We start from the raw sequence: 23,736 nt of genomic DNA on the forward strand, positions 1-23,736 counted from the left end.
AGTTTGTTTTTTAAAAAGGGCAGCCCAGTGTATGAGGCTCCTGCCAATGTGGGGTCTGGGGAGGGATAGATGTACGCAGCCTTATAAAATTTTTATTGACTAGGAGTCGACTAGGCGACGGGGGTGCCTCAGTGTCACCCAGAATTGCCTAGATGCCTTGACAACTATGGGGATATGATTCTGCTAGTGATCAGCTGGATTATTTGGATGGAGAGGAACTTTAGGGTGTTTGATTTGAGTCCAAGAGGAGCTCTGATGATGATGTGATGTGTTGGGCTACAGCAACTATACACTCTTGGCTGTCCGTCCTTGAGCAGTTCAGAGGTTTCCCACATCATTAGTTTTTTGGTTATAGTATTTCATTTTGCCAATATGTAAATCTTACACAGGAGTATTTCCCCTGGGAGGGGTCTTTTTGGCTTTTGTTTAGGGGCCTGGGTTTTATTTGGTCCTAGAGATGTATGGTTCCTGGCTGTATGTGTTGCCTACATGGCTCACACGTAATTTTGATAGTGGAAATCAATACAACACTTACCTTTTTCTCAAAAAAAAGAGGACCTATGTCTTGTACATCTTTGTGCATTTATTTCACTACTTGATTATGTGGGATTTTGTGTGTGGTGCATATTCTTTTACCCATTTTGATAGAATCTTCCTTGTAAACAGAAAAATTTTGGAAGCTCAGATGCTTTTTAACTTAGTAATTTGAGGTGCAATGTCTAATTTTAACCATTATCGCCACATAATTTTTTAAAAGACTAGAACTTATCATGTTGTTTTCAAGCTTAATGGGTCTGCATTCTGTTTAATGGGGTTTCCTGATTTTTTAACGAGGTTACATAGGATCTTAGTTAAATTTCCATAACGAGAAACTGCAGTTTTATCTATAGATATTCTGTTTTCTTGCTTTTTAATCAATGAAAGTTTGAGAATTATTTGTAACCTTCAGAGAAGTTTGACTCTCCTGTCTTCCTTTTGGTTGATCAGACCTGTTTGAAGGGTTGGGATTGGGTAGCAAGGTTCTACATGTCATTTTTTTCTTTCCTTTTCATTATATTGCATTCCTTCTCTTTCCAGTGGATCTACATTAAAGCTTGGAGCCTTGGTACAAAGGTTTCCTTCCCTTGTATTTTTGTATACTTTTGCATTGGTAGGTGTCAATGATTTCCATTTTTTATTGTTATTATCATTTTCTAGAAACATTTTTTTTGGATACTAAAGCGAAAGATTGTTAAAAAAAAAAAGTAAACAAGGCATATAGGCAAGAAGCTTGGAAAGATGAACACTGAATTTAGTTTTCTTCTCTCAGCTCCATAATGTTCTGCCACATCATCATTTCTCAACTAATATCCTGCCACATCTGTATTGTTTAACTTGTGTTTGTATTTTCACGTATGAAGCCACTGTAAGTGCATTCGTAGCATTCTCCTGGTTAACTGCTTTGCTCCTAGGGAATAGTGGCTGGAGTTCGTTTCATTTTATTTTGAATTAAACATTTCTTCTAATTTTTTCAGCTTGAAGAGTTTCGCAAAAATAGAGCTAGAAAGGCTGCATCGACTGGTCAACTACACTCCAATGATGGTAGTCAAAATGAGAAACAACCAAAAGAAAGTGATTGTATGCGACTTGTTGATACAGATGGAGCTGGCACATCTGAAAAAGAAATTGTTGCTAGTGTTGAATCTTTTGGTCCAGTTGAAAACAGTAATAGTAAAGAAAGCAGTTCTTTTGGTACTGCTGTCCTGGATCTCTCTAATGGGGCATATGTTAAACCTCCTGGTTTAGCCAGTAATTATGGTGCAACTTTTTCTGATCCACTTCAGAAGCCTGCAAATGATCAAGGGTTTGAACATTCTAGTGGTTTAGGCAGTGCTGGATGTCACTTCAAGGAAGATAAGAGTGGCAACCATGGTGCTTACACTAGTAACCAGGGGCCAACATTTGGGGATGTAAGAGAACAATATACTACTGTTCATCAGGTACATGGTATCCAAGACATTGATAGGAGTGCTCGCCAATTTAATTATCATTCCTTTGATGAAGCTCAATTGAAAGAAAATGAGACATCTTCCAAGGGATATGCAATCAGTTATCCAAGTATACCCTTGGTTGACAAGTCAGTTAGTATTCCAGTGAAAAGTGAGATGAGTTTTGCCAGCTCACTAACCAGTGGGAACACACCTAGCCTACATGAAGGTAATATTATATGTTTTTTTTTTTTTTTTTTTGATTGGCTATTTTTCCTTTTTGTTCATTTTGTACACACTATTAGACAGCCTTTTCTCTCTATTTTGAATATATTAAAAAAGGATCCAATTCTTTTCATTTGCATTGGTTGTGGATTGTTTGATAGATTCTATTCATATGAGCACCAACCTTAAGGAGCCAGTTTCTGAAGGTGGATTATATAAACATGGTAGTGACGATTCAAATGGTTCTGTGAGTGTTGATATGTCTGGGAGCAAGCTTAGTAGCTTTATCAGTCGTCACTCTACTGCAGAAAGTGCACCTTGGCTGAAAGCAGAATCTCTGTCTACAGGTTTTGGTTTAGGTCTAAAAAATTCCTCTGATCATTTGCCTCTATATTCAAACACATATGAAACAAGCACTCGTCGATCGCGTCCTTCTTTCTTGGACTCTATTAATGTACCTAGGGCATCTTCAGTTTCTCATTTGCCATTTACTGATTCAGAAAATGATAAGTCATTCATGTCTAAAAGTTCAAAAATTCCGAGTGCGGATATCCTAGCATTGTCGGCTCAGCAGCCATTTCCAGAGGCTGAAACTTTGGGGCCTTTCTCTAACTTGAGATTACCAGATTTGCCCAGCAGCAATGCACCTTCCACGAATTCAATTTCTGTTAGTAATGAAAGTGAAGTGCTGAGACAGAATTACAAGGAAAATAGTATAGAGAGAAAGCATGAGTTTTCTTCGTCGAAGCAGGATGAAGATTTTGCTGCTTTAGAACAGGTTCATCTTATTTCTCTTTCAATTTTGTCCCCACTTCATAATGCTCTTCTTCACATTATGTTTGTTAGTAATGCAGCATCATTGCTTAGTTTTTGAAAATGAAATGATTTCTAAGTTCTAACACATTTAAATGGTTTGATAAGCTACTTCCTGTGGTTCTTCATGATATGCTTTTAATGAATCTAACCGGATTTTAATGGTTTGATATGCTGCTCCTTGCAATTCTTTTTCACGTTATACTTCTCAAGAAGCTAACTAATCATATGAACAATCATAGAGTTGTGGCCTTGGAGAGTACTCAGATCGTGCCTCTACAAGAATACTTGTATCAGTTATTGCTCTTTAAATTAATATAGTGAATTACTTTTTTTTATTAAAAACAATCATAAAGTTGTGATTTGAATGGTTTGTTTCGATTTTTCAGCTTTCTGTTGTTCTATATGTGACTATTATTACTACAAAAGAGCTTTTAAGTAATCAAGAACAAAACCTATAAATTGGTCATATTAGCTTGGCTTATGTGCCTTTAGAGCTATGAGGTTATGGGCAAATACTCTAGGTGAGATTGCTGTTTTTTGAGAAAAGACAAGAATTTACTAGAACGAAAGGAGGTAAGACATAAAGCATAGGAGTTAGACACAATCGGGGACAATCCTCAACAAAAGGCTGCAATACCAAGAAAAAAAGCAGGTTCATCTAGGGGAAGGCATGCTTAAATTACAAGGACATCTCTTAATTATACCCCATTTAAAAAGATCTCTTAAACAATTGGGTCAGAATTCTGAAGAAGAAATTTTCTTTCACTTTCAGAAGAAGCTTGTCTGACATCCTCAAATATCTATATAGGTTGCTTGCCTTTTTGCGCAACAGTTACAACTTACACAGCAACAGGGTCTGTCAGTTATGTATCTTTCACATCTCTTTTTATGATTTTTTTCACCTCGACATGGCCAGCACCTCTAGATATAACTGTTAGATGCTCTATTTAGGGCTAAACCCTTTTCGTAACATTTCTAAAGGGATTTTCTTCCTGTATCCTGAACTTGTATTTTAAATATGTGTTTATTACAATCTTGGCTGAACAGTTATGTTACATGGATATGGGTAGGGCAATCAGAATCTTACATGAGTACAAGGCGTTGGACTCAGCGAGCCTGAAAAAATAGGATTTGAAGACTTGGTGTGTATATATTAACTAAGTTTTATTTTTAATAATATGTTTTTATATTATATAAGGGGCTATTGCTTGGTGTAATGGTAAAATCTCAGGCCAGTTTTTTCATCCTCAGAACCTACCTTTTAAGTGAGTTGGACCCCTTCAGTACAGCAAAGGGTGAAATTGAATTTTGATTGAAGATCCTTAGGTAATCTAGGTCCTTCAGGTGTTAAGGGTGTTTTAAGAGATGGAGAAGGAAAAATTTTGGCTCTTTATTCAGGACCCATAGGAATGGGTGATTCGATTAGAGATAAAGTGATGGCCCTACTCCAAGTCTTGAGAGTTGAGACTGGCTTAACAGTTGGATTTACAACATATTGAGGTAGAAGGAGACTCCAAGTTGGTAATAGGGTGGATGCAAACAAACAGCTTGGGGATCTGGATCCTTAGTTTGTAAGGGAAGTAAGGAGCCTAACTAGGGAAATTGGGTACACATTAGGTAGACAAGAAGAACAGCAAATGGGTTGGCCCACAATCTAGCAAAGCAGGGGGTTACTCGGGGGGGGACTGTTTTGGGCCTCATTGTAATTCTGAGATACCTTAAGCTATCAGCACCCTCTTTTTGGGTGGTTGACAGATGTACTTTTTATTTAATTGAATGAAAGTTACTGTTTCCAATAAAAAAGGAATGTGGGTGAGTTAAATACTTGCTGCTTTCCACAAAAGCTTCCAAAAGGTTAGGTCCTTATCCAGTCCATCCCTTGAAAGGCCTTCGATAGCCAGGATCAACATTGGGTATAGGCCCTTTTCGTATTATTATATAAATAATTTAGTATTTATTGGTGAATAACACCTTTGCTGATGACTCTCTCAGAGCTGAAGTCTGGGTGGCAATGGAAGGTGTTCAGAGAGATAGAGAGTTAAATTTAAGAAAGCTGATCATTGAAGGAAACTCCAATGCCTAGGTCAGTCAAGGAGCTGCTGTGCTGTTGGAAAGTTAAAGGCCTAAGCAAGAAAGGAAAATTAGTGTGGAGGACCATTCCTGCAGCAGTCTTGTGGTCCATTTGGACTGAAAGGAACAACAGACTTTTTTGTAATAGAGTTAAAAGTCCTGAAGAGCTAGTGCAGAGAGCTATGGGCAAGCTGATTTCTTGGGTGTCTATTACTGAGGAGTTCAGATACCTGAATTTGTCTCTCTTGTTTCAGTCTCAGTCTTGCTGGAGTCTGTAACTTGTGTTGTTCTCAGGCTGCTTTCTTGGCCTGGGTTTTGTTGTATGTTCTCATTTCTATTTGGATAAATTTACCTTACCTTTTCCAAAAAAAAGAGACTCCAAGCTGGTAGTGGACTGGCTGAAGGGAGATAAAATTGGGTCAAGAGGTGTGCAAATACCTTTGCTGATGGGTTAGCAAAACAAGGGGTAAACAGGGGTACTCTGTTTTGGGCTTATATGTAATGCATCACCTTTGTTTGTTTGTTGACGGGGGAGTTAAGAATGTTTATCTCCCCCCTTGTATAATTATTTGTTCTTAATCAAATCTAATGTTATTGACAAAAAAGCGTATAGAACTATAGATCAGTGCAAACAACGCAACAATTAAAATAACATATGATTGATTAATACTAAATAGACAATTCATACCCAAAATTTATCTTAAGAGTTAGAAGTTATTTAGTTTTTTTTCCAGGTAAACCAGGTTCTTTAGCTACATATTATGAATTCAACAACAGAGAAGAGTCTTGTGTTAGTGTCCATTGTCTACATGCCTGAACACGGGAGTATCACCCGTTTGAAGTGTCCATGTAACATGGGTGAACTTTGTTTTATTTTGCACTTTTAATGCTTTAGAGTCTTTTCTTGAATGGATTTTAGAGGAAAGAAGCGAGTGGCTATATTTGGGTCCTTAGGGGGACTGGGGAGTAATTTCTGATCGTATTATCTATGAGTGTACTGTATATGTTTTGCCTCTTGGTAGATTGCTTTTTGAAAAGTGAAGCTTTCATCTATTTGTCTTGACAATAATAATCTTTTCTTCTTTACATTTACCTTTCAGATAAAAGCCATTACTTATTTTTCCTAATACACTTCTCTCATTATTGATTGAAAATGTCTTGGGGAAGGTATCTCTTTTCATGTCACTTTCTCATGTTAATTCTCTTTTCTTGCAGCATATTGAAGATTTGACACAAGAAAAGTTCTCTTTGCAGAGAGCTCTTGAGGCATCACGGGCTTTAGCTGAGTCATTGGCTGTTGAAAATTCATCTCTCACAGATAGCTTTAATCAGCAGGTGGGTTCATGGGTAGAGGTTGGATTATCATGACTATTTGTAGAATTTTATTTGTTCAACTTCAACTTCTTATAAAGTTTGATTCCTTGAATGTTGATATCCTTTTCTGGCAATTACAATTGTTTCTTAGTATTTAGTCATTTCATTAATAAAAATATAAAATAAGAGTTACAAGAAGCTATGCTATCAGAGACGCCATTGCTGTTTTTTAGTGTTTTTGAGAGATAACCAGAATGACATCTCTGACAACATAGGCTTTAAGAATACACAGGTTAAATCGTTGGAAGAGTTGTGCATGTAGCTCAAAGAATCTAGAATGTGATTTTACAGTCTACAATGGGGAGAGAGATCTTCGTGGAATTGAATGCATTGGCAGATGGGGTCTAGCTAAGCAAGGGGTAAACAGGAATACCTTGTTCTGGGCTGTTTTGTAAGTGTAATTGTATTTGATTCATGATCAGATTGTACCTTGGGTAGTTGGGAGTTAAGAATATTTAGTTCCCTTCTTTGTAACTCTGATTATCTCAATATTTATTAATAAAAGTTAATTGTTATTGATAAAAAAAAATCTTCATGGAATCGAACGAAGGAGCTCTGGAGAGGGTGAGATGGTTTGAAAAATGTTTGGTAGGTCGTTTTGTTAACTCTGAACCTGATGTTGTAGAGGTTCAACGATGTGTCAGAACAGAGTGGAGCTTAAAAGAGGAAGTTCAGGTGAGAAAGTTAAATGCAGGTTTCTTTCTATTTATTTTCTGCAGTAAAGAAGAGGTAGATGAAGTCTTGGATAGATAAACAATTGTTAGAATGCTCGAGTCGGGTATTTTGGTCATTCTGGATTATCTGCTTGAGAGTGAAAGGTCTATTGTATCTGAGTTTAAGTAATGTGTCCCATCTTCTATGAGGAACAAAATGGTCTTTCCTGTAACTTTATGTTTTTTTGAATAAATACAAGTGGGTCAGCTAGGGGAGAGTGATTTTGACTCTCTTCTAGTCTGGCCGAACCTTTCTTTCTTCTTCTTCTTCTTCTTCTTCTTCTTTCTCTTTTCTTTCTTCTTCTCTACTTCAACTTAGAATCTTCTAGGGTTTACTAACATGGTATCAGAGCTGTAAGGTCGTATCCTCATTTCTTTCTTGCTGCTGTTCTCTTTTTGGGTTCGCCGCCAACTTTCACAGTCATCTTCTTTCTTTTTCTACTGACTTGAGTGGAGGTTCGATAAGGGGCTGAAAAGGAGCTGTCTTTTTTGTGGGCCTGGAGGTGAGGATGCCTCCGGTCGTTGCTGTGGTGGTCGTTGGAGTGGTATACTAAACCCTCTATTCAGTATCGAAGAGGGCTGAATGTGGACAGGTATGAATACTATTGTTGTTTGTCCAAGTAAGGGACTGTGAATGTTTCTTTTTGTTTCAAAAGTTGGTTGCGGTGGTGCTCAGTGTGACTGATATGCATCTCAGTCATGTTCCTCTACATTTCTCTTCGTATGTATGTTGAAAGAAGAGTTGTCGACTGCTGAAGTTCACAACAACAGTAGATTGGTGGTGGTTGTGTCGTGGTGATTGGTGTATCTATGTTTCAAAATATTTAAAAGTGGTCTCCTATACCTTGTGTGTAATCAGTTCTGCAGTGTGTAGCCCAAGTGTTTGATGCGAGGACCGAGTGATTTCAGTCTTAGTGTGTTGATGGTGAATGGTTCTGCAGTGTGCAACCCAGGTGTTTGATGTGAAGATTGAGTGATTTCAGCCTTAGTGTGTGGTGTGTAATGTGTATTTAAAGAAGCTAGAATTGGTGGTGTTATAAGTGAGATAAGTCTTGTGAAAGAGTGTGAGGTTGTGTTGTATATTTGAAGGTGAAATAATTAAGATGGCTTCATTTGAAAATGGGAATGACAACAAAACAGGTGTCATGCTTTCTCCAGACTATCTAAGTGTTCAAATGACATCCATCAAGTTGAATGGTGAGAATTATGTACCATGGGCAAAATCTGTAGAGGTGTTCTTGAAGGCCAAGAGGAAGGTAAAACATTTAAGAGAGGAGAAACCTCCCTCTGATTCCCCTCGGTTCAGTGACTGGGAACAAGTAGATGCACAGATAATGACATGGCTTTGGAACAGTATGGAACCAAAGATTAGTGTGAACTTCATGTTCCTACATACAACTAAGGAAATCTGGGATCATGCTAAGAAGTTGTACTCTGGACAAGACAATACAACTAGGGTGTATCAGTTGTACCAAGAGTATTTCAATTTGAAGCAAGGGAGTCAAAGCTTAGAAGAGTACTATGCAAGTTTGAGGAACATTCGTAATGAGCTTAATGTGTATCATCCTTTAACATCAGACGTTCAGATCCAACAACAACAACGTGAGCAGCTTGATGTGACAATGTTTCTTGTGGGGTTGAAGGTTGAGTATGAGTCTGTCAGAGCACAAATATTGGGAGGATCTGCTCTTCCCTCACTTGAAAAAGTTTTTGCTTGTCTTAAGAGGACATCCATTGAGTCGGTAGAACATTCTTCTCTCTCTGACAGATCTGGTTTGGTAGTGACTAAAGGGGGTGATTGTGGAAATAGAAGTGGTGGTGTCAGGAGTGGACTCCCAAGCAACCGTGGTGGTCACATGTTTAGCAGGGCTAGTGGTCAGACCGGAGGCCGAGACTCAGGGGGAGGTCGGGGAAGAGGAAGGAGTAATACTTAGAGAAAGCGTACACATTGTGGTTTAGAGGGGCACACAGTTAATTTCTACTATGATTTGCGTGGTGCACCCAACACTTGGGCTAACCATGCTAGGACTAAGGGTAGTGACACAATTACTGAAAGTCAGCAAACTGACCCAATCCCCTCCACATCTACTTGTGCTTCTGAGAAGGAAATGGTGAGTGTACCACGTGTAGTATATGAGCAGTTCATTCAAACATCTCAGCAGAACACCGCTACACTTGCCCATTCAGGTAGGCTTGCTTAGCTTCCAAAGACTCACACTAGATCATTGACTCCGAGGCCTCGGGCCATATGTCTGGGACTCATGATGTATTTTCTTCCCTTTCCCACTCCTCCACACCCCAAACAGTTACACTTGCTAATGGTTCTACATCTCCTATCTGTGGTGTTGGTGATGTTAATCTCTCCTCCTTGCCTTTATCATCTGTTTTATATGTTCCTAAGTTTCCTTTTAACCTTATGTTTGTCAGCAGATTAACCAAGTCTCTTAATTGTTCTGTAACCATCTATCCTTTTCTTGTGTGTTTCAGGACCTCAAGACGGGGAGGAAGATTGGTGGAGGGAATGAAGCAGGTGGATTATATTACCTTGATGGTGGTGGTCCTCCAGTAGCTTTTCAGTCATCTCTTCCTCCTCTTCAATGGCATTGCAGACTTGGTCATCCTTCTCTCAAGGCCTTGAAGTTACTAGTTCCTTCTTTGAGTCATCTTGCATCATTAGATTGTGAGTCATGTCAATTGGGTAAACATCATAGAGTCTCATTTAGTCCAAGAGTTGATAGTCGTGTCTCAAGTCCTTTTTCTTTAGTTCATTCCGATGTATGGGGTCCAATTAAAGTGGTGTCATACAATGGGTATAAGTATTTTGAGTTGTTCCCTATTTTTAAAAAATTTTATGCTGAAATACGCACTCAATTTGGTGTTCATGTTAAAATTCTTCGCTCCGATAATGCCAAAGAATACAACTCCTCACCATTTCAGCAATACGTAGAACATCATGGGATCATTCATCAAACTTCTTGTGCCTACACCCCACAATAGAACGATGTAGCTGAACGAAAAAATTGACATCTCCTTGAAACTGCTCGATCCTTGATGATTAATATGAATGTCCCAAAACATTTTTGGAGTGGTGCTGTTCTCACATCCTGTTTTCTGATCAATCGGATGCCCATGTCAATCATTGGAAGTCAATCCCCTTTCTCCGTGTTGTTTTCCACTTTATCTCCATTTCCTCTTACCCCAAGAATCTTTGGCTGTGCTTGTTTTGTTCAACACTTGGGGCCTGGGTTAGACAAGCTAGATGCTCGAGCTACTAAGTGTATCTTTCTTGGCTACTCATGGACTCAGAAAGGGTACAAGTGTTATAACCCAAAATCCCATAAATCGTTTGTGTGCTCTGATGTCACTTTCTTTTGAGTCAGTTCCGTTCTTCTCAGATGTTGGGGTCTCTTCCTCTCCCTCTGTGGTTCCCCTTCCTGTACCTGTTGTGGACATCCTTCCGGTAGCTTCTGTTTCTACTGCAGATGCACATCCTATGCCTGTTACTACTGAGAAGCCGCCAATCACTCAAGTGTATACCCGCAGAAGTGCATCGGGCCCTCCTCCACTTCAGCCCCTATCGACAGATCCTGCTATTGCTTTTTCTCCTTCAGATCCTGATCTTCCTATTGCTCTGCGAAAAGGTAAACGTACTTGTACTTCTCACCCCATTTCACACTATGTTTCTACTGCCCACCTTTCTGCTTCTCATTGCAAATTTATATCATTACTCTCATCTGTTCCCATTCCCAAGACTGTTCAGGAAGCTCTTGCCTCCCCAGTGTGGCAGCAAGCCATGGAAGAAGAACTCTTTGCTCTACAACATAATCACACATGGGAACTCACCGCTCTTCCTTCCGGTAAGCACACAGTTGGGTGTAAATGGATCTACACAGTGAAGTATTTTCTTGATGGCAGTGTGGAGCGATTGAAAGCGAGATTGGTGGCCAAGGGTTATTCTCACATGTATGGTGTGGACTATATGGAGACATTTTCTCCTGTGGCTAAGATTGGTTCAGTTCGGGTGCTAATTTCATTAGCTGCTATGTATGATTGGCCTCTTGTACAACTTGAATAAAAAATGCCTTCTTGCATGGTGATCTGGTTCAGTTCGGGTGCTGATTTCATTAGCTGCTATGTATGATTGGCCTCTTGTACAACTTGACATAAAAAATGCCTTCTTGCATGGTGATCTAGTTGAGGAGGTGTATATGGAGCAACCACCAGGGTTTGTTGCTTAGGGGGAGTCTGGCAAAGTGTGTAGGCTCAAAAAGGCAATTTATGGACTGAAACAATCTCCACGTGCTTGGTTTGGCAGGTTCAGTGAAGTGATAAAAGCCTTTGGGATGAAACAATGTCAGGTTGATCATTCTGTGTTCAGCTATAACTCAAAGGATGGGAAAATCTTGCTAGTCGTGTACGTGGGATGATATTGTCATAACCAGGAGTGATAGCAATGGAATCAACAGGTTGAAGAAATTCTTACATGATCACTTCAATACGAAAGATCTGGGGAAGTTGAATTATTTCCTGGGAATAGAGGTTGCGAGGTCAAAACATGGGGTCAACCTATGTCAGAGAAAATATGTTGTTGATCTACTTGAAGAAACAGGGTTGTTAGGTGCTATACCAGTAGAGATTTCTATGGAACTCAATGCCAAGCTGAGTGTTGATGCGGGTGAAGAGTTTGATGATCCTAGAAGATATAGAAGGTTGGTGGTTAAATTGAACTACTTGACCATTACTCGACCAGATATATAATTTGCTGTGAGTGTGGTGAGCCAGTTTATGCAACATCCTCGGGTTTCTCACTGGGAAGCTGTTTTGAGAATTGTTAGGTACCTAAAAGGTGCTCCAGGTCGTAGTTTGTTATACCAAAGTGGAGGAACTTTTGAGATAGTAGGGTACACAGATGCTGACTGGGCTGGTTCTATATCAGACATGAGATCAACTACAGGGTCTTGTACCTTCCTTGGTGGCAATCTTGTAACTTGGAAGAGCAAGAAACAAACAGTGGTGGCAAGTAGTGTAGAAACAGAGTACATGGCTATGGCCCATACCACATGTGAGCTAGTATGGCTGAAGAACTTGCTTCAAGAGATGGGATTCTCAATTGACAAACCCATGAAACTATACTGTGATAACCAAGCTGCTGTTCACATCTCTTATAATCCCGTCTTTCATGAGAGAACTAAGCATATTGAGGTTCACTGTCACTTTGTAAGATGTAAAGTGATAAGTGGGGTGATAACCACATCTCATGTGAGCTCAGGAAATCAATGGGCAGATCTTCTCACAAAGGGATTGTCTCGGGGAAGAATAGATTACATTTGTAACAAGCTGGGACTATATGATATATACTCTCCAGCTTGAGGAGGAGTGTTAGAATGCTCGAGTCAGGGGTATTTTGGTCATTTTGGATTATCTGCTTGAGAGTGAAAGGTCTATTGTATCTGAGTTTAAGTTATGTGTCCCATCTTCTATGAGGGACAAAATGATCTTTCTTGTAACTATGTTTTTGAATAAATACAAGTTGGTCAGCTAGGGGAGAGTGATTTTTACTCTCTTCTATTTTGGCTGAACCTTTTCTTTCTTCTTCTTCTTCTTCTTTCTCTTTTCTTTCTTCTTCTCTATTTCAACCTAGAATCTGCTAGGGTTTACTTACAGGAATCACATACAAGCGGTGGGGGGAAGTGATGGAGAATGGAGCCGGGTTTAGATGGTTAGAAGATTAGTAATTGGTTTGGCAGGCACCTTGGCCAAAAAGGAGTAAACATGACACAATTGTTTTGGCAGCATTAAAATACTTGTTTCAAATTTTGGGGTCATTTCCCCTCTGAGTGGGATAGTTGGCATATTGTAATTACTTCTTATCTGTCTAATATAAGTTATTGTTTCCACTAAAAATGATTTCAGATCCCTTAGCCTAATTGGCAATTTGCATAAAATCATTGCAGAAATCCTATTCCTTGGATTGTGAAAAGTGCTATCTTCAGTTATCTTATGCTGTCAAGGATCCTTTATTCAAGAGAGACAGATTATGGAACAACCAGATCTTAATTGTCTATTAATGTGTCCAAGGGAATATGAGAATGGGTAGAAAAGGTTAGGTTTGCTAATTGGACTTGGAGAAAGCTTATGCTTTTGTGGTATGGGCCTTAGAATGGTGGAGAAAATGGATTCAATGATGTTTAAGATCATGCCAATATTCAATCCTGGTTAATGGGGTGGTCAAAGATTTTTTCCTGGCAAGGTGGGGGCTCAAGCAAGGAGACCTACTCTCCCCTTTTCTTTTTACTCTAGTTGCAATTGTGGTGAGTATGATGGTTACCAGCGATGTTGATTACCTCACTGATTGATGGATTGTGGGAAGAGGTTGGTGAAAATATCAGACTTGCAATTTGTAGATTTAGTCCTGCTTATTTAAAAACTCTTGTTTCTAAAGCATCTCTCTGTAGAACTAATTTTGCATGTAATCCTACTTTAGTTTCATCAATTAATATCATGCCATCAGCAAACAATACAAATAAATATGTATGCGTAAAGTTAGTAGTTTATTACTTTCTTTGAATATTATGTCCAAATAGTTACCATGAATGGTAAAACTGAAGAACATTGACAAGATAACATTGTTGCTTAACAAACTCTTAAGTGATATTTACCTAGTTGATTACTTATCTCATAGTTCCTTCTTCTTAGTGGACCCTTGTAATGATGTGGGGGGCTGATTTTAGCACCTGTGGCATCTTTCAGTACTGGTTCCTTATGAGACCTGAAATTGCACCTGCCTAGTCTCGTTTATTAATAAACAGGAAACAGCAATATTCATCTATGTATTGATGATGTATATATTTGAATCCACAATCAAGAAAGTAAATTTTCTTTAAAAGTTTGACATGCTTAGGTTCCATTTGTGTTTTATAAGACCATGAGGAAAAGGTAACCAGAAAAGAAGAAATCTTCTGGAGGCAAAGGTCAAGAGTCAAATGGTTAAAGGAAGGTGATAATAACACAAAATTCTTCCACAGCTACGCGATGGGAAGGTGTAGAAAGGACCTTATCTCAAAAATCAAGGTGGACTAGAGGGAAGTGGAAGATGCTGAAGAAATCACAGAAGCACTTTTAATCACTTCAAAAATCTCTACTCCAAGGGAAGTGGTGGGAAGTTATATTTAAGAGATTGGGAAGGACCGACTCTAGCAGAAGATAAGAGAGAATGGCTCGAAAGGGATTTTGAGGAGCAAGAAATAAGAGAAGCAGTTTTCGAGATGGATGGAGATAGAGCCTCTGGGCCCGATAGTTTCCCCATCTTCTTTTTTCAGATATGCTGGGAAATCGTAAGAGTGGATCTTTTGGAGGTCTTTAAGGAATTCCACTCCACGGCAGTTATAAACAAAGGAAATAACTCTACATTTATCTGCCTAATCTCAAAGAAAAATGGTGTCATGGAAGTGAAAGACTTCAGACCAATAAGTCTAGTAGGGAGTGTGTACAAAATCCTGCAAAGGTCCTAGCAAGAAGATTTAGAGAGGTCCTAAAAGAGCTGTGTCTCTCCAAATCAGTTTGCATTCGTGAAAGGAAGACAAGTTGTAGACAACATCCTATTGGCAAATGAAGTTGTTGAAGATAGAGAAAAAGTGGAAGGAAGGGCCTTCTTGTGAAGCTAGATCTGGAAAAAGCTTACGACAAAGTAGATTGGAACTGCCTCCTCCAAATTCTGAAACTAAGGGGTTTTGGAACAAAGTGGCTGCAGTGGATGAAAGGCTGTATAAGTTCAACCTGGTTCTCGATCTTGATCAACGGAGAGCCCAAATGTTACTTTAAAGCAAGTAGGGGTCTTCGACAGGGCTGTCCTCTCTCCCCTTTCCTTTTCACTTTGGTAATGAATATCTTTAGCCAGCTCGTGGAAAAAGCCAAAAGCCTAAACTTAATAAAGGGGTTTGAGGTAGGAAGAGATGCCATAAATATCTCCCACCTCCTATTTGCAGATGATGTCATTCTGTTCCTAGAAGTAGATTTGGAGAACATCAGAAGTATGAAAAGAGTGCTTCAATGCTTTGAATTAGTCTCCAGGTTGAAGGTTAATTACTCAAAGAGCAGCCTAGCAACTATAAACCAAATTGAAGATACTCTTCTGGGAAGTTTCAAGGAGACACTGAATTGCTGAGTGGAAAACTTCCCCCTTTCTTATTTGGGATTGCCCCTTGGTGGGAATCCAAAAAGTCCAAACTTTTGGGAGCCAGTGGTGGAAAAATGTGAAAAGAAATTAGCTACTTGGAAACATTGCTATCTCTCAAAAGGAGGCAGACTTACCTTTATAAAGGCTTCTCTTGCAAACATGCCTGTTTATTTCCTTTTAGTATTTCAGATCCCAACCAAAATCAGATCACAGATCGAGAAGCTCCAAAGAGACTTCCTATGGGAAGGTGGAAATGATAGAAAAAGGCATCTAGTAAATTGGAGTCAGGTTTGCAAGCCAAAAGAGGCTGGAGGGTTGGGAATCGGACACCTAAAGAGAAGAACAATGCCCTATTCGGAAAATGGCTGTGGAGATTCCCCATTGAATCGAACTCCCTATGGGCAGTTATCATCATCAGCAAGTATGGGTTAAATGCCAACGGTTGGGACTGCAATCTCCGCTCAAACTGGCTAGTCTCCTCAGCCCCTTGGAAAGGTATCACCTCCATTCATAACCTCTTCTTTTCTTTCACAGGATTTAGGGTGGGTAATGGAAATAGAATAATGTTCTGGACTGATCTGTGGTGGAGTGATTCCACCTTGACAGACTCCTATCCTTGGATTTACAACCTTACCCTAAACAAAGATGCAACCATTTCTCAGTGCCTCCCCTATTCCTCCGATGAAAGCAACATTAACTTGAGCCTTAGAAGACCCTTAAGGGAAGCGGAGATAAGCGAGTTAGCTGACCTCCTCCTCTCCCTCAAAGAAGTTTACATTTCCCCAAGCTCCCAAGATTCCTGAGTCTGGAAACCACACCCAGGAGGTGAGTTCTCATCTAAGACTTTTTTTCAAAGCTCAGGTAGCAGAAATCTGAGACTGTGGCTTCCCCTTCAAGGGTGCAAGCTTGTCCCCTCAAGAGTTTCTTCATATGGGAGGCATGTCTGAATCGAGTTAACACTTACGAGTTGCTTCAGAAGAAGAACCTTGGAAGGCTTTTTATCTCCCCCCATGTTTGTATCCTCTGTCTTTGTGAGGGTGAGACAGCTGATCACCTCTTCATACGCTGCCAGGTAACCAGAAACATCTGGAACTACTTCCTTCAGCTAGCTGGGTATAGTTGGGTGGCTCACAATCACCTTCAGGATTGTAATTCTCAATGGCATGGAAGAGGCCGGAGCAAGAGAGGGAACGCTTACTGGCTGATAGTTCTTCAAGCAGTACTCTGGGGAATCTGGGAGGAAAGGAACAATCATTTGTTTGAAAGGTGAGCTGCTCAATCACATTGTTTATCACTGTAATCAACGGGAATGTGATCCACTTTCTGCATTCCTCCCCATACACTCCTCACACCCCTAGAGTCCCCTCAACAAGAAGGGCAAGAACTTGAACTCTAAATTTTGATGGAAGTGCCCTGGGTAACCCTGGAGTTGCCGGTACAGGGGGAATCCTAAGAGCTGAAAATGGATTCGTTTGCTGAGTTTACAGTGGACTGATTGGATTAGCTGACTCTACAAAGGCCGAAGTATTAGCAGCTCTTACAGGGATTCGCCTAGTCAGCAAACTGGGTATTCAGAACTTCTTCATCGAAGGCGACTCAGCAAATACCATAAAATGGTTAGGACAACAGGAAGCTGGACTGTGGAAACTTAGTCACTTCTTATCAGAGGCAAGAGATCTATTGGCTCTTATGAATGCTTCTCTGTACTGGATTCCAAGGGAGTTTAAGTGCTACAGCAGATAGTTTAGCAAAAGTAGGTGCCAATCTGGAGTCCTTGTATTGTGAAAAGTTTCCTCCTGTATAACTCTCAGGGGTCTGTCCCCTGTTATGTATCTGTTCACCTCCTTGTGTACCTCTTTCTCTTTTTAATGAAATCAGTTAATTTTTCTAAAAAAAAAATCCTATCTAAAATGTTTATGCTTGGATATGCCTTCTTACTGTCATAAGATATTCCAGAACTTATTTTTGCAGCCATTGGACATCTTCCGGGAAAAAGACCAGAGGGCATAAGCTCCTTTTTTGTTTTTTTTTTGTTTTTTTGTTTTCTTTTGTTTTTCTGATTGTGCAATTACTAAATTTAATACTAAGGAAACTGTTCAGTTACTTTGTACTATTACTACATCTTTGTTGTTTCATATTCAGTAGGTCTTTTTTGATCATGTTTTTGACCAAACAAGAAAATGAAATAGTTGTTTCAGTTGCATGCTTTAAACTGTGTGTTTCATCTATCTTTTCTTCAAGTTTCACTTACTGATGTTTTTTTTTTTTGGTTTTTCTTTGTCAGGGAACAGTTGTCAACCAACTAAAATCAGACATGGAAAGGTTACAGGAGGAAATTAAGACCCAGTTGGTTAGTATAATTGTTCCCTATTACAACATCAACAACAATACCAAACAGTAATTGCCATGGTTTTCAAAATCGGACTGGACGGTCGGACCGGAAAAACCGGGAACCGGTCAGGTGACAGGTTCTGTTTTTCCCCAAAACCGATTTTTGCCAAAAAACGTTGATTTGGTCATCAAAATCACTGACCCGGGCGGTTGAACCGTTTTGACCATTTTTTTTATTTTTTTTGTCAGAACGGGCTGACTGCTCGGTTCGAATGATCAGACTGCTCGACCTGGGAACCGGACCCCTGACCGGTTCGTTGTCCGGGTCGGTTTCAAAAACCTTGGTAATTGTTTTTCAAACAAAAGTTTAATTGCATTAAAGTATAGATTTGCATCCCATGGGATTTTGTTTCTTCCCGTGGCTTTACTATTTCAGAGTTTCTGATACTTGTTAGCACTAACTTCACAGGTTGGGTTCTGGAACTGGTTCTTGAACCTTGTGTCAGAGGGAACATTATTATTATTTTTTACCTCTTTTCAAGCAGGACAAATGACCTTGCTACTCTTTTCTATTTTACCTTAAACCCTTTTATTGTTAGCTTCGAATTTCATGTATTAGGACTGAATCCAATACTGGGTTTGTGTGGGCAATCTGTTTGCATACTTATATCTTTCTTCCCTTGTTTGGATGCACACAATATTTTATTAACTGGATGTTTGGAATGGACCATTCCCTTTTCTATTGGACAAAGAAATGAAAAAGGAAATGTCTTCACGCCCCCCTCCCCTACAAAAAAGACCTTTATTGCCTCCCCTAAATAATTTGATGAAGGTGCAAATAGGGTGCTGATTGCTATGGGTGGAGGGAGCTCTTTTGAAGGCAGTTTAGAGGAGGGCAATGTCTTGACAGTGAAGCTACTTGCCTACCAGATTTTTGAAGGTCTTAGTTGCCTACCCTAAACAATTTGATTTCTGACTTGGTAGAAATGAATAACATGACAAGCTTAATATAATGGTAGGTGATTCATGGGTGATAGTGAGGTGGTTAAAAAAAACAGCATGTGAAGCTTCTGGGTCTCCCTTTCAATCTTTGGGTGAAAGAAGTGATCGAAAATATTGTGAGGACCATTGGGGGAGAGCTGGATGATCTGGATTTGCTGGATCTTCATGCTGTAAAAATGAGATTATTGGGGGTGCACCCAGAAGTCATCCCAAGACCAATGGAGCTGCAGGTTGATGGCTGTTGGCACAAACTTTGGATCGTGTTGGGAGCTGGAGCGAAGTTTTGGAGTTCCCTTGGTTCATCTGAAGAAGATGATGATATGGCTCGCATGTTCCCAAGTGGAAGAGATGAGGAGGGAGGGGGAGAAGCTCGGGAACAGGGGAGGGGAATGGCTATGATCCTTGGAAACCTCCGAATGAGGCAGGTCAGACTTTTAATAAGGGAGGTTAAGAAGCGGTGGTGCTAGTGATTGGGCGAAACGGGTCTGCTTTATTTGGTTGTTGGGTCGGGTCGAGTGGATTTGGTGGTCCAAAAGAAGCTGTCAACTTAGATGACCAATATAGAAGGCATGTGACTTCTAATTCGTTAAGTAATTTAGGCGATAAAACTGTTCTCTACTCGCCTTCTTCAAAGGCTGCTCGTGATATTTGTCTGAATAGTGGGAGTCAAGAGAGGGCTCCTGCACGGGGATGTTCATTCAGGAGAGAAGGAAGGGTGAGAAAGAAGACAGCTATGTTCGCCATAGAAAGAGGAAGGAGGTTTGGGAGTGGGGGATTACTAAATTTATGGGATCAGAAAAATCGAGGGTCTCCAATTGTTCAGAGACTGAAACAAGGTTACTGGAGACAGCTATCCATGCTCTTCCTTGGGTTTCTCAAGAAGATATAATTCAAGAAAAAGTGTTTGCTTTGGATTCTGTCAAAAGTCCTGAGAAAGAAACTTTCCATTCTTTAATGGGATTAAGAAGGATGCTGGAATGGCGGAAACAGCTGAAATGGGAGAAAATTCTGGTAAGGGAGAAATTTTGTCAACGAGCAAGGTTTCCTCGTGCAACTCTGATAGCAAGGAAAGGACATGGGAAGCAGGAGAAGTGACAAATGTTGAGAACTCTAAGAGGGAGGACAGAAAAGAAGGATTGTGGTCTACGATTTTGATAGGAAAGCTGGGGATGGGCTTGGGCGGGAGAAGAGCCGAAAGCAATCAAAAGTTGATAAACTCTGAGAAATAAAAGGCAGAAGGCTTAAGAAAGCCGAGAGGCTCCAATAATGGGCAAATTGTTCATGTTACTAAGGTTTTTCTTTGTCTCAAGGAAGGTTTGATCGGGGATGGTCCTTGTTGTAGATTCAAGAGAATCTACGGAAGGAGAGGATGAAAGGCTACTACAAGACTTCAGAAATATCAGACAAATAACACTGACACAATTTGTTTAGAAGGTGATGCAGGCAGGAAGCACCAGGGTGTTGAGTCAGTTAACCAAGATGAGGGGATATTTACAGGGGAGAGGGAGGAGAGGAATAGGTCCACAAATCCTTGGAAAGGTATCATCTCCATTCACACTTCTTTTTTTCCTTTTATTAGGTATAAAATAGGAAATGGCTTTAAAATAAAATTCTGGAAAGACCTATGGTGGGGGGAAACTACCCTGGAAGCCTCTCTTCCTAGGCTTTTTAACCTTACCCTTGACCAAGAAGCCACTATTTCTTCCTGCCTTCCAAACCAAACTGCCGAGAGCACCCTAAACCTCCATCTCAGAAGACCCCTAAGGGATTCGGAGATTTCTGAATTAATAGCCCTAATTCAGACCCTCAAAGAAGCCTACATCTCCCCCTTCCATTCTGACACCCGAATCTGAACCCTGCACCCTACTGGCGAATTCTCTTCTAAGTCTATGTTCAGGGCTTTGATTTCGGAAGAACAGCATCCCTTCTTTCCTTATAAGAAGATCTGGTGTAGCCACATCCCTTCAAGAGTTTGTTTCTTAGTCTGGGAAGCTTGTCTCCAGAAATTAAATACTTGTGATCTCCTGCAGAAAAAGTATTTGGGAAGACTCTCCATCTTTCCTAATGTTTGTATTCTATGCTTCAGGAAAGGTGAATCTGCAGATCACATTTTTCTTCACTGCAATTTACCCAAAAGATCTGGTCCCACTTCTTGAATATGGCAGGTTATAGCTGGGTTATTCCAAAACACATTATGGACACTTTGCGTCAATGCAAGGATCAGGGTTAAGCAAAAGGGGTAAAGTTTTTTGGCAATCAGTGCTACATGCAGTGTTGTGAGGTGTTTGGGATGAAAGAAACAAGCACCTCTTTGATAATAAATTCAGAACCCTAGAGGAATTAATTTCAGATATTACTTTCCTTTGCAACCTCTGGACGGTGAACTCAGATCTGTTCAAAGGAATTTCAGTTAATGACCTTAACAGAGATTCTTACCCCTTTCTGTTTCTCCCTCATCCCCATCAAACTTCCTTGAGGCATCCCGACCCCAGCAGTGAAGGAGTGATGACCCTCAACTTCGATGGAATAGGTAACCTTGGATTAGCTGGTATTGGAGGTACAGTAAGGGACGAAAGGGACAATATATGTTGGACTTTTAGTGGTCCAACTGGTCTGGCTGATTCTACAAAGGCCAAAGTGATGGCTGCTGTCACAGGAATCAGGATTATAAAAAACTTGGGAATCCAGAATTTAATCATTGCAGGTGATTCAGCAAATACTATTAAATGATTAAGAGACAAAGAGGGGGGTCCTTGGAGATTGAATCTCTATCTGACAGAGGCTAGGGATTCTTTGGACTGCTTAAATGTTAATTTAGTTTGGATTCCTAGGAAACACAATTATACTGCGGATGGCTTAGCCAAATGTGGTGTGTATTTGGAGCATTTGTATAGCAATAAGTTTCCTCCTTTGTAATTTGTAGGGGTTCTCCCCCTGTTTTGTACATCTTCTCATGTACCTCCTCTTTATTTAATGAATTCTGGTTAAATTTTCTCAAAAAAAAAAAGGAGTAGGTTGAAGTATTCTGGGAGAATTTTGGAGGAAGAGAATGAGGATGGGATGGAGGTAATGAAAGAGAAACCTATTGACAGTTGGGAGAAGGACGAGAGAAAAGGAAGTGCCAAAGATGTGATGGGGGTGGATAGTAAAGAGGGGGAAAGGGAGATGGGAGGGAAGAAGGCCGACTCCAAGGCTGGTAACTTTGAAAAGGGAAGACCAGATATTGGTAAATTAGTAGATAGACAGGTAGCAGTTGGGAAATCTCTTGGCCTTTTCTTTTTAGGAGGAGAGGTGGTGACGAGGAATGCTATAGAACAATTTTGAACAAAATAGAAGGCAGGAAATTAACAATAGAAGAGTAGAGGAGGGAGCAGTATTTTGGAGGAAAATGGAACGGAGGTAAATAGTGTTGATGTTTCTCCTGATGTCCCCCCCCCCCGTCTCTTCAACCCAACCTTCCTAAGGCAGCAGAAGAAAAGGGGAAGATGCATATGGAAGACAGTATGTGCTGGTGTGGTTTGTTCAGTTTGGGAAGAGAGAAATCAGAGGATCTTCAATGGAAAAAGTAAATCCTTGGCGGAGGTGATTGAAGCCATCAAAATCAGATTGGTACATTGGGTCAAAACCTTGGATTTGTTCAAAGGTGTTCCCACGGATGACTTCTTAAGAAATTGGACTGAAGTGGCATTCTCAGAACCACATAGAGAAATTATAAGGGCGGAGTAGAAACCACCAGGGCCAAATAAGCTGAAACTAAACTTCCTTTGGCAACCCAGGAAGAGCAGGAGTAGGGAGAGTCTTTTGAGACCATCATGGAGTAGTACTGGCCTTGTTCTCAGGACCAATCGGGTTTGCAGACTCGATCCAAGCTGAATCAAAGGCTCTATGGCAAGGACTGAAGCTTGCAGAACAGCTAGGGGCAAGAGAGCTGGAAATTGAAGGAGATTCGCTTGTGATTATAACATGGGCAAAGCAAATTGAGTCAGCACCTTGGAAGCTAAGATTCACTTTTAGACAGATTTACCAACTTGCAAAGAGATTTAACTCTATTTTCAATTGGGTTAAAAGGGAAGCTAATGGATTGGCGAATGTGTTAGCCAAACAGGGAGCTAATAGACCATCCTTATTTTAGGCAGTATTGTAAACTACTTTGCTATGGAAAGTATTGTATCTTAATTTCAGATTTAAATCAATAAATGATTTTCTTTGCTGATCAAAAAAAAAAAAAAGAGATGGAGAATATGGTTTTCATTGCTGATGAGTGGGTGAGGCTTGGAGGTCCGTGGTTGCTCTTTGTTGGTTCCTGGGTTCTTGCTGCTCTTTTTCCTTCTTTGATGGCTGACTTTTTTATTGTTTTTTCTCGGGTTGTTTGGGGTGTTAGTTGTCTAAGGATTTTGCTTGGGTTTGGAAAGCTTGTTTGATGTTTGTTTTATCGGAGGTGTTCTCTCAACACCATCCTTGGTTGTAATTGTTTTTTTTTTATTTGAATAAAATTTCCTTTCTTACTTGTCAAAAAAAATCTTGGAAATATAGATATGCCATGATTCATGAGGGAACCAGTGGAATTAGCAAGGGAGTTGAGTTGATAACATCTTTTGCTTGGACAAAAATATCAATCAATGTCTTTGCTAATACCTTGCCAAAATGGGGAATATGATCCCCGCCCCAAACCCACCCTGTTTCCATTCCTACTGGTAGAAAAAATCAAGGTGGGTTATGGTTCATTGGAGGGTATGGCTAAGTGCTTAACATTTTCAAGAAATTGGAAGAAAGAAAAAAGGGAAGACGAAGCTCTCAAGGTGTTATAGGGGACTCAGTGGTTACAAACAATAGGGGGGATTTGTGTGTAGGAATGAATCCATTAATAAATTCCTTTATTGTTATTGATAGGTGTAGAGAGATTGGGTTGAATGGGCCCTAGTCCTTTAGTGTCGTTCTTATTAGTTCCTTCTTGTTATGTTTTCTTATTGGGCCTTCATTCTTTATGGGCCTTTAGCTTTTGTTTTGTTTTTTAAGTGTATTGCTGATGTGGACGCCTGCTTAAGGGCCTTCTTGTAAATTT

General features: G+C 40.0%; 1 protein-coding gene across 2 annotated transcripts in view; it reads left to right on the forward strand.

Moving 5' to 3' along the window:
• Positions 1–23,736, forward strand: part of BLI (protein BLISTER) — a 77,844-nt gene that overhangs the window by 3,855 nt on the left and 50,253 nt on the right. Inside the window, exons 2-5 of one of the 2 annotated variants that reach the window (XM_088957065.1) lie at positions 1,515–2,196; positions 2,354–2,970; positions 6,294–6,413; positions 17,626–17,691. In XM_088957065.1, coding sequence (XP_088813191.1) covers positions 1,515–2,196; positions 2,354–2,970; positions 6,294–6,413; positions 17,626–17,691 — 1,485 coding nt within the window. The remainder of the gene's footprint in view (positions 1–1,514; positions 2,197–2,353; positions 2,971–6,293; positions 6,414–17,625; positions 17,692–23,736) is intronic. The other variant, XM_088957066.1, reaches the window with a different exon arrangement.

The sequence above is a fragment of the Nelumbo lutea genome, chromosome 1 (assembly GCF_056320005.1).
Source record: "Nelumbo lutea isolate HS-2025 chromosome 1, American lotus-T2T, whole genome shotgun sequence".
NCBI lineage: Eukaryota > Viridiplantae > Streptophyta > Magnoliopsida > Proteales > Nelumbonaceae > Nelumbo > Nelumbo lutea.